Raw genomic sequence first — 15,461 nt, forward strand, 5'->3', positions numbered from 1 at the left:
AAGTACTTAGCAGAAAAATTTTTACACAAGAATGAAAAATAATTTATGAAGCTTGAATGCGCATTTAACAATCAAGCTTATTATGCAAATATTATGTAAATATAACTTAAATTTCTCCACACAGAAATTTTAGTCTTTATAATTACAATAATTAAAAGTATTTGCGCATTAGTTTTGCGCACAATTGTGTTAATTCAAGAAGGCGCGACCTGGCGCGACTTCAAAAACATCTGCGGGCAACGATGATCAAAATGTAAGATGGCGAATCACTACGATGTGCCGTCTTGGTGAGGTCACATTTTTGGCGCTATAAACTTCTTTGGCAGTCATTTAGAGCCTCAGAAATAATTGTGCTGGGCGTTTAGCTTAAGCTACTCTCGTAATGGTACACATTATCCAGTTTTGCAGTGTTGATCGCACTTTGAGGGCATGTGGCCAAGTCGTGTCTAAGTGGCACGGTGTCAATATCTTGCGTTTCAGGCTTCTATTTTCGTCTTTGCTGTGTGTGGTTACCGTGTTAAGCACTGTTGTATGAACTGCCTGTCGTTTGCAGGGCTGGAAAGCCTCCTGTCGGTTTGCATCTTGACGTATTGAAAGGCGAGAAGCTTATACAGGTGAGGACGCGCTGCCGGCGCCAAAAACTGCTTATCTTATTGGGTATACGCGGACTTTCGAAAGCGTTCTGCATGTAGCTGCACACATACTATAAACGAGTGTGGCCTGCGTTTAAGTTTTAACGAATCCAGCCCGCCTTGCGCTGCGCAGCAAATTTTGCTCACTTTTCGTGCAGAGGCATTTCGAACGTGCGCGACTTGTGTATGGTTACAGGCAGCACACAAGTTGTGGCACTGGTGTTATATATGCTCTGGTTTGTGTGCGGCCTGGCCATCCTCGTTAGTTGAGAGATGCACACACCGCGATGTCAGCACATTGATTCTTACTGTGCCTGTTGCATTCTGTAGTAGTGGGGCTTTTTTTTGTATTTTTTTTTCCTCTCCCGTAGAAAAGTGTATATTCTCCGTATCACGTTTTCAGAAACTCATGATAGATGAGAAAAAGTGCTACTTGTTCGGACGGAACCCAGATCTGAACGACTTTATTATCGACCACCAGTCATGTTCTCGTGTCCACGCTGCACTCGTCTACCACAAACACCTGCAGAGGGCCTTTCTGGTTGATCTGGGAAGCAGTAAGTACACGTCTATGTACACACTGTCTGGGCTGCTACGTGAATTACACAATGACACACCTTTCCACATGTCAGACAGTTAAAGATAGCCATGCAAGTGTTTTTAACAGAATGAACTCGCTGGCCGTTACTCGCATCAGCGTTAAGAAAAGGAGTTAATCGAGGGGCCCGATTTTTTTTAGTCATATCATCAGAAGCCAACACTGACACCAAGGACAACATAGAGGAAGTTACTTGTGCTTAATAAATGAAATAAACAAACGATAAATTAATGGAAATGAAAGTGGATGAAAAAAAATTGGGGAACTACCCCCACAACCTTCGTTTCGTGAAGCACAAGTAATTTCCCCTATGTCATCCTTGGTGTCAGTGTTTCTTGGCTTCTCATGATATGACTAATAAAAATCGGGCCTGTCGGTTAACCCCCTTTCTTCTCGTTTATATATAACGAGGGTCTCGAATTCGGCAACATTGATGCCTCCAGGTAGCATGTGTGGGTTTATTGACCGGTTGCCTTCACCCCCCGAAAAAAAGATCATGTTCTTGTGACACCTGCGGCAAAAAGGATGTTCCACGTCCGCCGCCAAGGTCTGTGAGTGGTGGCGCTGGCTAACACTCCCAGGGCTCTACAAGGAAACATAAATACCCAAGAAAGTGGACGGGGAAATGGCGCCGCAGTAGCTAGCTCAATTGGTAGAGCATCACACGCGAAACACGAAGGTTGTGGGATCGTTCCCCACCTGCGGCAAGTTGTTTTTTCATCCACTTTCATTTCCATTAATTTATCGTTTATTTCATTTATTAAGCACAAGTAATTTCCCCTATGTTATCCTTGGTGCCGTGTTTGTTGACTTCTCATGATATGATTGCATCAGCATTGTCATTCGGACTCACTGTCCTTGTCTGTCCTGGCAAAAAGTCAGCTTGGGATTTGGGCATGTCTGTCTGTTTCAGCACATGGAACGTTCATCGGCACCATTCGTCTGGAGCAGCACAAACCCACCCAGCTGCCCGTAGACAGCAAGTTTCACTTTGGTGCGTCCACTCGCCTCTACATCCTGCGCGAGCGGCCCCAGAAGGTGGCCACACGGCAAGGTGACGATTCGACTGTGACGGATGAAGTGGAGGGTGGCCTTCTGGGTCTCCCCGAGACTGAGACCGAGCTTGATGTAAGACTTGAGCTGCCTGTGCTCTTACAAGTGGCAAATCATTCAAGGGTATAAGGTAAAAACCAGGGCACAAATAACGATGATTCTATTCCAGTGTTATTCCTTCTTGCACTTCATCGGTGGTCTGAGTGCCACTCCACCCATATTATCACCAGGATCAGCTGAATGTGAACGGTGAATAAAAGAAAGAGATAGAATTAAGTAAAAGAAATCCTTACATTATACCAGCTTTTTCACTCTCGCCAGTGAAAGTTGGAAGGCAGTGGTGTACTTGAGCCTCTGCTGTCTGTAAAATTTATCTCTTTGGTACTTCACAATTATAATTTTGAGAATCCTTAGCTTAATATTCGTCTTTAGTGTCACATTAACACTGTCATTAGAGAATCCATTGAGATGGGCAGGGAGTCCGATTACAACCTGTGTGCTCCATTGTTTCAGAACCTGACGGAGTACAATACTGCCCACAACCGAAGGATAACCATGCTTGGTATCCCTGATGAAGAGCTGAAACCTCCAAACAGGAAGCAGAAGAACCTCAGTGTTAAGTTCAACGAGGAGGAGGACGTCATCAATCCAGGTAAGCTCATGAGCGTTCCAGCGATGCCAGTTGGTGGCATTTAACTGTATAAGTGCACTATTATGGGTATCGCATGAGCACTCGATCGCGACCGAGGCCAATTCAGATCGAATTTGCTGATTTGCTTCTGTGCTCAGCTTGCCTGGAAAGTGCAATAACAATAGAGAAATTATATTCCGATTAGGCCAGATCACAATCAAAAGTGACAGTTTGACACCAGTATAACGCTGCCTTGCATGGTTAAAAGGATGACTGTTTGACTGTAGCAATAGGGCAAAAACAAATGCGGTTTGTAGTCCTAATTTTCTGTGCTTGCGGACTCGAATAAGAGAAATATCTTTTTATGACAGTTTTATACCCGTGTCACACAGGCATTTGGAAGGCCTCCCAACCGATAGTCAGTTGACTCGAAGGTCAAGCTCGAGCTGCTACACAGGCGGTTTCAAAGGCCGCCGAGTCAATAGTCTATCAAGTCAACGGAGCACCCTACAACTCTATCGAAATCTCAATGGCCATGTGATGCCCTTTGAGCAACGGAAGCAGAAACAGCGCGAACATGCCCTCTCGTTCAGTGTGCTCGTACCCACGGTTAGAAAGAACAAATCAAACTAAAATGCTCTAAAAATACTATATATGAGTGTTACTAATTATTCAATAAAGTATTTTTGCCACTTGATATGTGCGAATTGCACATACTCTCGACAACAGCGATGTGCTTGTGTTCATTCCTTCCTCCATGTTGTCTAGCACACTCTCCCACTACTCCATGTGCTGCCATCTGTCGTCATAGTGCCGCCATAGTGCTTTTAAGTGGTTTTAATGTTGTTTAACTTTACGTGACATGAAAACGAAAATAAAGATCTGCAGCGCCGCACAATGTTGCGAGAAACGGCTGAACCACTCAACAGCCTTTCAAAAGTGCCGTGTAGCAGCGTGACAACTTCTTTGAGTCGATAGAGTTGTTGCGTTTCGAAAGCCGTCGACTGGAAGGCCTTCCGAATGTGCCCGCATGACACAGGTATTAGAAACAGATTGTCTGGTGGCTATTCACTGTGCAAGAATGTGACATTCCTGATTCGGCCACGCCAGGTGTAAGAATAGCAGTCAGTAGTGCCAAGGAATGCACAAGCAAGTTCTAATGTTTTCCTTTTGTGCAAAGCGTGTCATTTATCAGCAAAAGGTGACAAACTCAAAGAAAGGAAGGAAAATTGGGCAAGCTGGCATTGCTTGATTTCTGACAGTAAAAGGCAATAATAATTAGACACGAGGATATTGTAGATGGAGAGCAGCCTCTGCACAACATTTTATATTGTAATATGAGTGATGCAGCACGAAAAGCTAGCAAAACTTCACGTCTTTAATACCAGGGCTGAGATAATGTAAAGCTATTCCAACCCATTCTTATTCCAAATCCGCCATTAGCCTTCCACAATAGGTCAAAATTGTTGAGCTCCACCCATATCCCCTTCAGTCACGAATTACGATCGACTGTTGATAAATGTGTGAAATTTACATAATTTTATGCCAATGTCCAGGAGACTCCATAGAAAGCAAGTCAAGGTGGGTGAATGACTGCCTTTTATATAGTGATCCATCGTGATTACATAGTAAATAAATATTTATCATACAGTCAGTCATGCTATGTTTCTTCATTTGAAATATTGAATCACTTGCTTGAATTACATGCACAGGTTAATTATTGGGTGCAAGCATTGCAACAAGAAAAAAAATCTCTCGCCATTACTACTGAAACGCCCCACTTCAAAAGTCACGTCAAACACGGCAGAAGTCGGTGTCCTCTCATTGTTCCTTGCGGTAAGGAAGAGTAGCAATGCAAATGAACTGGATTACCATTATGATCATATAGTGTTGTTCTCCAAACCTTGAATATGTGACCGTATGGTATTGCTTTCTTTTTCACTTGTGTATCTCCTACACTACATTCATGTACTGTTGCGGGCTCTTCCAGCTCTCCCCTCATGTGTTCCAGGACCTTAACGTTCTGCCATCTCACTATGTCTTTAGTGTCATTATTGAACTTACTTGCAAGTGCATTGCGAGCCCTTTATGGCTACAGTGCAAACTAAGTTGACACCCGTTGAAGTCCAAGCTGCTACCTGTTGAATATTTTGGTTGACGGTAGTTATCTGATCAGTTGATGCTACGCGTCTAGTGGTTCACTTGCAGTACCTGACATGGCTGCTGCTGCTCTTGTTGCAGAGGATGTGGACCCGTCCATAGGAAGGTTCCGGAACTTGGTCCACACTGCAGTCATCCCGAAAAAGGTAGAGTCCCACATGCTGTGCATCAGATGGCCATCTCAGCAGACAGGTCTTGCAAAACATTGGCCTAACTGCCTTGCTTGCACAGTGTCAGTTGAACACATGATGACACGCATCATTACCATTGCATGCAGAAGGCTAAGATGGACACTGGCGACCCGCTGAGCACCCTACTGCCTGATTCGGACAAGTCGAGCCACATGCACCCCTTCTCAAAACCCGAGTCGGTGCATGTCTCCCACTTGAGTACCATCTTCTCACCAATGCTCTCGGCCAAGCTCGGACTCCATCTGCCCAACCCTGCACCAGAGATCGAGCCAGCCAGTGCACCCCTTGCGAACCCTGCTGCACCGGTGGTAACGGCACACCCAGCCACAGCGGACGCCAACCTACCACCAGAGCCCAAGAAAAAGAAGTATGCCAAGGAAGCGTGGCCCGGAAAGAAGCCAGTGCCCTCGTTACTCATGTGAAGGTGGAGATTGTTGCATGGCCTAGCTGACTACACTCCCAGTATGGTGGAGAGAACACTTCCACTTCTAGGCTCGGCCAGCAAACAGGTGCTGCCCCAGCATGTGGTGAATGTGCGCCAGCTGCGACAAGTGCCTATCCGTATCCATGCGCTGCTATGCCTTTCGGGTCTGCAGAAACAAGGAGGGATCGATACTTGCAGCAAAGCTGTGGTGTGGCCCTTCACGACAGCTGCTGCCTGCAAGCGAAATGGCAAGCCAGTGTTCTGCTTTGAGGCGTGTCCCCTTTCGCAACTGGCATTCCCACGGTGCGGTGAAGCAGCCATGAAGGATTGTGCAGGTGGTCGCACACCACTTGGTTGCTTCGGGGTCCTGCTAGGACAACCGTTACTGTTCACGGTACCACCGAATGTGTGCACTGCTGGCCAAATGAATCTGCACGTAATATAGATGCAGTTAATGTGCTAGGATTTTTTTAGGCTATACAAATTTTTCATTACATGCAGCAGGTAGTGTTATGATTATAGGTTGACCTCTCTACATTCACAGCCCCACGCTGGTAAAAAAACAAGCATTATTTGAATATAATATCTGACAATTCCAGAAATGGAGGTTGACCCTCATTTTTAAGAGAATTGATGAAGGCTTGAAGGCATACCTTGAACTTCAGTGGTCAAGATCAGAGGCAGCACCATCATCCAAGCTATGCGTCTCGTCCGCCATAGACTGGATTTTGTGGTGGCGAGGGGTTAGTACACCTATGGGCATTTGGTGCCTTTGATCGTGATTACAAGATGGCCTTGTTTAGTGATGATTATAGGTAGACCCCTTTACTCATGTGTAGCATTCTTTGGGGAAAAAAAAAAGATCAGCCTATAGTTGAATGCAGTAATTCAGCTGACGTAGTAGAATTGCACTACCTGCCGCAGGTAACATTTAATAAATTTGTGCAGCCTAAAAAACCATGGTTGAATGCCAATGACAGCCATTCACATCATCATAGGGACAAGCTTTCTCCTCCTCTTTACACTGTCATCTCATTCATGCTCTGTTTCAAGTCTACTGCTCCACAACACAACTGCACATTACATTGTACAATTGTACATTATGCATATAAGACATCATCAACTCTTTGTACACATGATTAAAGCGCATGTTACTGTGGACTCATCAACTATGCATGTAGTGGTTGCAATAAATCTGTACACCCTTGTGTCAGCTCAGGTTTTTCCTTCTCAGCAGCTTCACACAGTTTGAGGAATGGAATATGTGTAGAAATCCCGAGTGTATAACTGCGCAGAATATGAATGTTGCAGTGTTTGTATATCATCTGCAAAGGTCCTGCTGTTGGGATGATTTATACACCAAGTAACGTATAAGTGCACTTTTCAGTATGTTTTAGAATGTTCATAACTAAATACAGAATATGCCACAAGTTATCACTGAAGAAAGTTATTACTAGCCAGTATGATTGTCACCAGATTACCAGATTTAGCAAGCTAAACAGCCTGAACACAGTTCTCCTATCCTAAAAAAAAAAATTTGAAAAGTTTTATTTCTTTTTCAGTATCCCAGCTGTAAGAGCTATGTTTAAATAACAGATCCTGACAGGAAGCACATATCCTTCTAGCATAATAGAGGGCATATTGTCCCAATACTGTACATATTGTAGTCCTGCATTCAAATATTTTGTTGTGGCAGCCCTTTATCTGCAAATAAGCTAAGAGGTGTCTTCGCCAGAGTATGCACAGCATCAACAGCACCGTTACCCTTTCCTAACCAAATTTACAATATCGCTAGCCAGCCTCTGCTGTATGTGTAGTCTTAAAGGTTGCCTCGCCTCCCAATTCAGTGGACATGCAGCGAGAAAATATGCAATTACAGTTTACTCCTGTTAATTTGGGCTTGTTTAATTCAAGCTTTCACTTCATTCAAATGCACTGCTATGTCTCAGCGAAAAGCCATACATTGCTATGGAAGGAAAGCTACTTTAGTTCAAATGCAAAGGCATGCCACTTGACTTAATTCAATCTCCACCAGGACCTCCTTGTGCATGCAGCAGCTACTAAAAGCTTGAGAACACAAAAGTCGGCATATAGCGTTCCTACTTGCCTATGCGTGACGCTGTTCTGATTTTTCTTTTCCAAACTTAATATTTCTATTTAGTCCAATGCTGATGCAGCATTTAAACATATCTGTGCTCTTCGCTACATGCTGGTTAGGTCGCGCTTCATCAGAAAAAAGCAAAAAGGTATTACAGCCTACTTCAAGCAATAAAAAAAGATTTAAATTCATTCATTTTGCTGTTGTTTTTTTAATTCAACCTTTTCGATAATTCGACTAAACCTTATAGATCTTCAAGGGTAAAACTGACAGGAGTTGACTGTAAAGCGACATTCTTTTTCGCTAAGCTTCCATTGTAGTTCTGGTAGAAAAATTCTAGCAAAGGTTAAATGTAAGCATTTAACACACCTGGTTAGGCAAGTACATGTTCAGCTCTGGTAGCATGGCGCAGAATTCAGAAGACAAAGCAATTGGGGGCGTGTTAATTTCGGCCCTGCCGGTTTATGTGGATGAATCTTGTATAGTAAGTTACAGCATCGGGCACTGTAAGTGATGAACGGGCATGCTGTCCTGCAACTTTGGATACCAGGTACACCTTATTGGCACGAGTCAAGTCTGCTTGTTGGCTTGCTTGTTTCTTGTTTTGGATTTGGTATAATTTTGATCTGTATTGGCAAGAGGTGCTTTGGAAACAAAAGCCCTGGCAAGTGACATTTGCCATGGGGAGGGTGCCTGTATAGGCGGCGTTCAAAACATGATGCCTATGAGTTGTTTCTGGTTCCGAAATTGCTTCCGGCTCATGCAGCCAGCAAAAGCACAGCCTTTGAGAGTGGTTTCTGCTACTCGGAGAAAGCCGTCGCTGGGGTGTAGATTGAGACACCACCTATTGGTCCATACTGCTATGTAGTAGACGAAGTGCGGAAGAAAGCTTCAACTGAAATTTTATCGCTGGACAACTGGTGTTGTAACCAAGTCAAGTCACCAACCACGTGACACCTTCAGAAGACTTAAATCCTGGGTGCAGGTGTGCTAGAACTCGATGTATAAGTTAATTCATGTGTTGAGAGTGTATATTTGCTGGCAGTGAGGAGTAACAGATATTTATTCATTTATTTATTTATTTGCTTCGTCACAGTGCAGTGTAACACAAGGCGAAGGGAAAAGCCGTTCAAATGTCGGCTTGAGGGATCCTTCGCCCTCTTTGTTTTGTCAACAATGACAGCACAATACCACAGCACTGTATTAATTACACAAGATCAAGCCCCAAAAGAAAACTGCTAAACATAGGTTATGCAACAAAAAAAAGCAGCAGCAGTCTCCTGCACTTAGATGATACACTACCTATAGTTTAAACAAGAGCCACTATTTCTGCTGCACTTAAATAAATTACTACATATTAACGTAGGTACAGTGCAACAATTTTGGGGAAAGACTATCAAAGAGACAGGAAAGAAAGCTTGTTGCACTAAAATTATTGCCTTGTGCCTACTTTACTAAGTATGCACCAATTTGCCAAAATCAAGCTATTGTTGCTTACTACATACTTTAAACAACAAAAAGCCACTAATTCTGCTACACTTACATGAGACATATATTCCTTTGCTGTTGTAACGATTTAGAATACATGAAAGCGTACACCAAAGCATCTGAAAGCCATAATCAGTACGAAAATAAGGAATATTCCACATTTCTGTATTTGTCATTTCATAGGCCTATTTCTGTAAGTAAAGATTTGCCATCTACATGAACCAATATGCATCATAAACTTGAGCATGTATTGTTTATCATTACCATGGAAGCCACCACAGGAGAGATTGTAATCTGTGTCCAATGTGTTGCTAGTGGCATCGTCTGGCTGTCTCCTTAGTTCCCCAAAAATACCGTTGCAGTATGAATTGCTACTTCGTGCCACAGAATTGTGAGGGGTAAATTGGCATTTGATAAAAGTGTTGGGGATTGATATAATATATTGCAATAGTGTGTGATGTTTCTAGTTAAAACCTGAAAATGCTTTAGGCTTGAGCTGTGCGCTTTAGCAAATAATCAGCTGAAGAAATGACAAATCACTGCTGAATTAAAATTTGCTAAGTATGAAAGTGCATCGTTACCCGATGTCCGCGTCCATGTAAACTGATGCAAAAAAATATACCAGCTCACCAGGGAAGACAAATGTAATGTGTCAAGAACTTGGCATGGCAGGCGCATTTTCATTTATAGTACTGCAATCTGTGATGACTCCTGGGCCCTCTTGGCCCCATTTTATTCAGCACTGCACAAGCTGTAGCACAAATATAAGAGCTTGAATATACTGCAAATGAACTGAAACCTGGGCAAGTTGGTATATATACATACGTTTTCGTAATAAAGCACCAGCTGACAAGGGCATAAAGCAGACAAACAGTGGTCTCATCCACAACTGCCAAACATTCGACGAAGAAAAAAAATGGCTCGCTCGCACTGTCACTACTAAGCTTTCTTCCCCTGCAAATTATATATGCCAGAAAGGCTGAATGCTCGCGGTGTGCAGGCTGCGTGCAAGTTTCGCGTTGACGCTGGCGCGAGCGCATTGCATGCAGTACGTCCATCTTCGTTAAAATGCGAATTGTGTGAAACCGAGGTTTGACTATAATTGCTCGTAGAGCATGGTCAAGGCCCTTTGCCACATTCATAGACAATAGCCTTATGCACTCTTATAAATTGCCAGATACAGTGGCCTTTCGGGTCGCCCATAGGTCACCGCTTTCGGGTATTTTGCCGTCGTGGCTCTATGTAGAATGGCTAAATGGGAAAATCGAAACCGCTATAGCGGTTTCGGTTTTTCTTCGGTTTTGACGTTAAAGATATATATTGCTACGGAATAGTATTACCGATGACGAAGAGGCGAGCAGTAAGAAGACGACGACAACGATTGGAGGCTAGCGCGGGCTGTTGCCTCTTGGCCAAGTGCGGTGTATTACGTTGTAAATATACTTGTATATAGCTTTTCATTTGCGTCTTCTTACGTAACATATCTGGTGGAGGTGGACGTTCCCTGTACCTCGTCACGGAGCTTCGCAGTGGACGGTACGTCGAGCCTAGCTTCATGGCTCCCGGCGATGACAATTCGACTCAGCCGCCTCCGACCCCTCCTGCCACTTCGACGCCCTACATCTCTCTCCCTGCTCCTCGTGATCCTGGCGTATTCTCGGGCAAAGATGGGGACGACGTCGACGACTGGATCAGCCTGTACGAACATGTCAGCCGCAATAACCGGTGGGACCCTACTATCATGCTCGCCAACGTAGTCTTTTACCTCGGTGGCACACCTCGAGTTTGGTTTCGGACGCACGAAGAGGAGCTCACCAGTTGGGATTCGTTCAAGCAAAAGCTCCGAGACTTGTTCGGCAACCCCTACGGTCACAAACTTGCCGCGCAGAAGGCGCTTTCCGGCCGTGTGCAGACGTCAACAGAGCCCTATGTCACGTACATTCAGGACGTCCTGGCTCTGTGCCGCAAAGTTGATGCACACATGCCTGAGTCAGACAAGGTATCCCACATCCTCAAAGGCATTGCCGATGACGCCTTCAACTTGCTCGTGTTCAACAACGTCGCGACGGTGGATGCTGTTATCAAAGAGTGCCGCCGCCTGGAACTCGCTAAAAGCAGACGTATCGATCAGCAGTTTGCCCGTTTGCCCAACACCCCAGCGACTTCTTCCTGTGCCGACGCTCCTCATCCCAACAACACCGGCGATATTACCAAGATCGTTCGGCGTGAGATTGAGGCCGGCTGCCTTCGACTCCAGCCCCACCAACGCACCGGCAGTCACGGTTTCCCTGATCCAGGCAGTTGTCCGCTAGGAGTTCGAAAACATGGGCCTTCACACCATCTGCTCGGCCCATCACCCTGATACCCATCCGGCTTCTTCGATTCCGCCCCGTCCCGCATCGTCTTACCCACCACGTTTCCGCAACCCAGCTGAATGGCGCACTGCTGACGACAAGCCCATTTGTTTTCACTGCCGTCGCATCGGGCACATTTCTCGGCACTGTCGAAGTCGCTGGACTTCCCCGACCCGGTCTGCTTATACTGCCTATTCTCGCCCCTCGGGTGGCCCTTCTCGTCCTTATGCCACACGCTCCGATAATGCCGCCACTGACTCTCCTGCGCCGAACCGCCCCTATTCTCGTTCACCTTCGCCCCAAGGACGACAATCTCGCTCTCCCCAGCCCCGTCGCTCCTTTTCGCCGACTCCCTTCGGACACCGCTCCCAGCCGGAAAACTGAATGATGCAGCGCCTCGAGGTGACGCTGCATTGCTCCCTACGCCGCCAAATCCTCCACTGACGTTGCCCACTCATCTGAACCTTCTTGACGTGCAAGTCGACGGTGTTCCTGTATCTGCTCTTATAGACACTGGGGCGCATTTGTCGGTAATGAGCGCGGACTTTCTCTTGCGTGACATCTTACTTCATGGCGCCCCGCGACAGCTGCTCACTGACCGTGGTCGTAACTTCCTCTCGAAAGTTATCGCCGACATTGTACGTTCCTGCTCCACTCAACACAAGCTGACTACCTCATACCATCCTCAAACCAATGGCCTGACTTAGCGGTTAAACCGTACTCTTACCGATATGCTGTCAAAGTACGTTTCCAAGGACCACCGCGACTGGGACATTGCCCTTCCTTACGTCACATTCGCTTATAATTCTTCCCGGCACGACACCGGATTTTCTCCCTTTTATCTGCTCTACGGTCGCGAACCGACCTTGCCCCTTGACACGGCACTTCCTCCTGCTTCGATCTCAACAAGCGAGTATGCGCGCGACGCCATCGCTCTCGCCGACCATGCACGCCAGCTTGCCCGTGCTCGACTGACGGACTCGCAAACCACTCAGCAGCGTCAGTACAACGCCCGCCACCGTGACGTACAGTTTCCGCCTGGTGCGCTCGTGCTCTTGTGGTCGCCCTCTCGTCACGTCGGACTTTCACAAAAGCTCCTTTCGCGATACACAGGGCCCTACCGCGTGCTGCGCCAGGTGACGCCTGTGACGTACGAAATTGCCCCTGTGAGCTCAACCTCGTCATCTACTGTGGCACCTAGTGATGTCGTGCACGTCAGTAGGCTCAAGGCCTACTACACTGTTTCCAAGTCCGGCCTTTAGTCGCTCCGGGACGGCGCTTTTGCCGCCGGGGGTAGTGCTACGGAATAGTATTACCGATGACGAAGAGGCGAGCAGTAAGAAGACGACGACAACGATTGGAGGCTAGCGCGGGCTGTTGCCTCTTGGCCAAGTGCGGCGTATTACGTTGTAAATATACTTGTATATAGCTTTTCATTTGCGTCTTCTTACGTAACAATATATCCTTAACGTCGAAGCAACAAGTTGTATTGGCCTGCCTGATTTTAACGCCAGACATGTTAGTGATGCCATAAGGAAGGCTAACAGCAAATTCGGAGCACGTGGAGCCGAGAATGTCAAACAGAAAGGGCGGCGCATGATAAAAGGATGGTGCGGAGAATATATCTTTCACGAGCCGATACCACTTGTGGTTACGTCCCGAATTCAGTGGTGGTGAAAAATAAAAGGTACATTTGTCAGTGAAAGCGGTCACAATAACTATCGTAGTTAAGGTAAATGACCCGCCATTCGAACTGCTTGACCTGTCTTTTGGTGTCGTCCTCTAGCGAGCAAAATGACAAATGTGCCACGCCGCCACGCCGGCGTGGCGGCCACTTTCTGCGTTTCTTCTCGATCCCGTTGGCAACACAGAGTGCGTGAACCTCTCCGGCTCACCGGCGATATTATTTCGGCTCCCCGGCCGGCGCTGCTACAATTCCGTCCTTTTGACCTCTCTCGTGTTTGACAGTTTACCGTACCTGAGCGCGCGCTGAAATGGCCAACGCTCTGAAGAGCTCGTTATTCGGTTCGCTGCCGAAAAGCGCTTACGGCGTAACGTGCGCGCGCGCTTGCTCGTGGTGGTCGCACGTCGAAATGGGCCCCCCCGACCCGATTCTGGGAGTTACAGAAGCCTTCAAGAAAGACTCAAACCCGAAGAAGATGAACCTGGGCGTCGGGGCATACCGCGACGACACCGGAAAACCGTACGTTCTTCCCAGCGTGCGCAAAGCCGAGGAGATCATTATGTCAAAGAAGCTGGACAAGGAGTACCTGCCCATTGGCGGCATGTCCGAGTTCTGCAATGCCGCCGCGCAGCTGGCTTTCGGCGAGGACAGCGAAGTCGTCAAGAGCAAGCGAAACACCACCGTTCAGGGCATTTCCGGAACGGGCTCGCTCACGATCGGCGCTTTCTTCTTGGGCCAGTTCTTCAAGGGCAACCGCGAGATCTACATGCCCACTCCTACATGGGGCAACCACGTACCGCTTTTCAAGCGCGGCGGGCTGACTGTTAAGCAGTACCGCTACTACGACCCCCAGACTTGCGGATTCGATTTCAGCGGCGCGCTGCAAGATATCGCCAAGATACCCGAGGAATCCGTCATTCTTCTTCACGCGTGCGCGCACAACCCGACCGGCGTGGATCCGAAACTTGAGCAGTGGAAGGAAATATCGAAAGTGATCAAGAGCCGCCGCCTGTTTCCCTTCCTGGACATGGCGTACCAGGGATTCGCCACCGGAGACATCGACCGTGACGCGGCGGCCGTGCGGCTCTTCGCAGAAGACGGCCACGGCTTTGCCGTCTCCCAGTCTTTCGCCAAGAACATGGGCCTGTACGGCGAGCGCGTAGGCGCATTCACGATGGTCTGCGGCTCCAAGGAGGAGGCGGACCGTGTAATGTCGCAGATCAAGATCATTGTTCGACCCACCTACTCGAACCCGCCCATCCACGGCGCTCGCCTTGCGCACCTTATTTTGACCGACCCCGAACTCCGCCAGCAGTGGCTCAAGGACGTTAAGGGCATGGCGGATCGCATCATCGGCATGCGAACGCGGCTGCGCGACGGTCTCAAGCGAGAGGGCTCCACGAAGAACTGGCAGCACATCACCGACCAGATCGGCATGTTCTGTTTCACCGGCATGACGCAAGAGCAAGTAGCGCGGCTCATCAAGGAGTTCAGCGTGTACCTGACCAAAGACGGCCGAATCTCAGTGGCAGGCATCTCTTCCAACAACGTAGACTACTTGGCACATGCGATGCACCAAGTCACCAAGTGAAGACAGGCCTTCACCACCAGCTTAGGGCGTCGTCGAGTTCATCCATACACAAGGTACCACAGTAGGCCTTCAGGTGCAGCCCTTGTAGATTGGATCACGGTTACATCTACATCAAGGAGGCTATAGGTGACTCACGTCAAAGTCACGTTGTGTTCGGCTTTAAGACTATGGCCCCCACCTCAATTCTCGAGTCAGTCATCAGTGATACTTGGGACTTTGCTGGAAGCGTCACGTGGAAGGCATCAACATTTTAGTCACATGTCAAAAGGAAACCAACACCCTTTTAATTTTTTTGTCGTAATTGGGCTATTGCATTGCAACTGGTGACGATAATTGTTAAATTTGTATTACCTTTTAACAAGCAGGCTCGGTGCATAGTTGTTCCTTATCAAATCTGCAATGATGAAATATTTCCTTATTAGTATTTCTTGCTGTAGATTGTTTGGTCACGTTGATCTTTTGTTGTACTTATTTAAATTGAAGTGTTCATTCGCCATGCTAGTAGTTTTCGTGAAATAAATTCAGCTTGAAATGACTTTGACGATCGTTAATCTGTA

The 15,461-nt window shown here is 46.9% G+C and overlaps 2 protein-coding genes across 4 annotated transcripts; both read left to right on the plus strand.

Moving 5' to 3' along the window:
• Window positions 1-193: 193 nt before the first annotated feature.
• On the plus strand, window positions 194-6,902 carry NiPp1 (nuclear inhibitor of protein phosphatase 1). 3 transcript variants are annotated; one of them, XM_065437580.1, is made up of 7 exons: window positions 194-287; window positions 554-614; window positions 1,036-1,189; window positions 2,144-2,358; window positions 2,797-2,935; window positions 5,156-5,220; window positions 5,352-6,902. In XM_065437580.1, exons 1-7 carry the CDS (start codon window positions 259-261, stop codon window positions 5,685-5,687), a joined length of 999 nt encoding a protein of 332 aa, XP_065293652.1. In that variant the 5' UTR covers window positions 194-258; the 3' UTR covers window positions 5,688-6,902. The 3 variants fall into 3 exon arrangements, with proteins under 3 accessions (XP_065293652.1, XP_065293653.1, XP_065293654.1); XM_065437581.1 differs by having other exon boundaries at window positions 5,355-6,902; XM_065437582.1 differs by having other exon boundaries at window positions 228-253.
• A 6,577-nt stretch (window positions 6,903-13,479) lies between these two features.
• Got2 (glutamate oxaloacetate transaminase 2) lies at window positions 13,480-15,440 on the plus strand. The gene has a single exon (XM_065437576.2). It carries the CDS (start codon window positions 13,624-13,626, stop codon window positions 14,902-14,904), a length of 1,281 nt encoding a protein of 426 aa, XP_065293648.1. The 5' UTR covers window positions 13,480-13,623; the 3' UTR covers window positions 14,905-15,440.
• The last annotated feature ends 21 nt before the right edge of the window (window positions 15,441-15,461 follow it).

The sequence above is a fragment of the Dermacentor albipictus genome, chromosome 5, assembly GCF_038994185.2.
Source record: "Dermacentor albipictus isolate Rhodes 1998 colony chromosome 5, USDA_Dalb.pri_finalv2, whole genome shotgun sequence".
In the NCBI taxonomy this organism is placed as follows: domain Eukaryota; kingdom Metazoa; phylum Arthropoda; class Arachnida; order Ixodida; family Ixodidae; genus Dermacentor; species Dermacentor albipictus.

What these genes read in the sequence shown, in the direction of transcription:
- NiPp1 (XM_065437580.1), top strand. Translation starts at nt 259, where the DNA reads ATGGCGAATCACTACGATGTGCCGTCTTG. An exon ending in TCTGGTTGATCTGGGAAGCA is followed by an intron (nt 1,190 to 2,143) that starts GTAAGTACACGT and finishes TGTCTGTTTCAG; the next exon opens with CACATGGAACGTTCATCGGC. An exon ending in GGAGGACGTCATCAATCCAG is followed by an intron (nt 2,936 to 5,155) that starts GTAAGCTCATGA and finishes CTCTTGTTGCAG; the next exon opens with AGGATGTGGACCCGTCCATA.
- Got2 (XM_065437576.2), top strand. Translation starts at nt 13,624, where the DNA reads ATGGCCAACGCTCTGAAGAGCTCGTTATTCGGTTCGCTGCCGAAAAGC.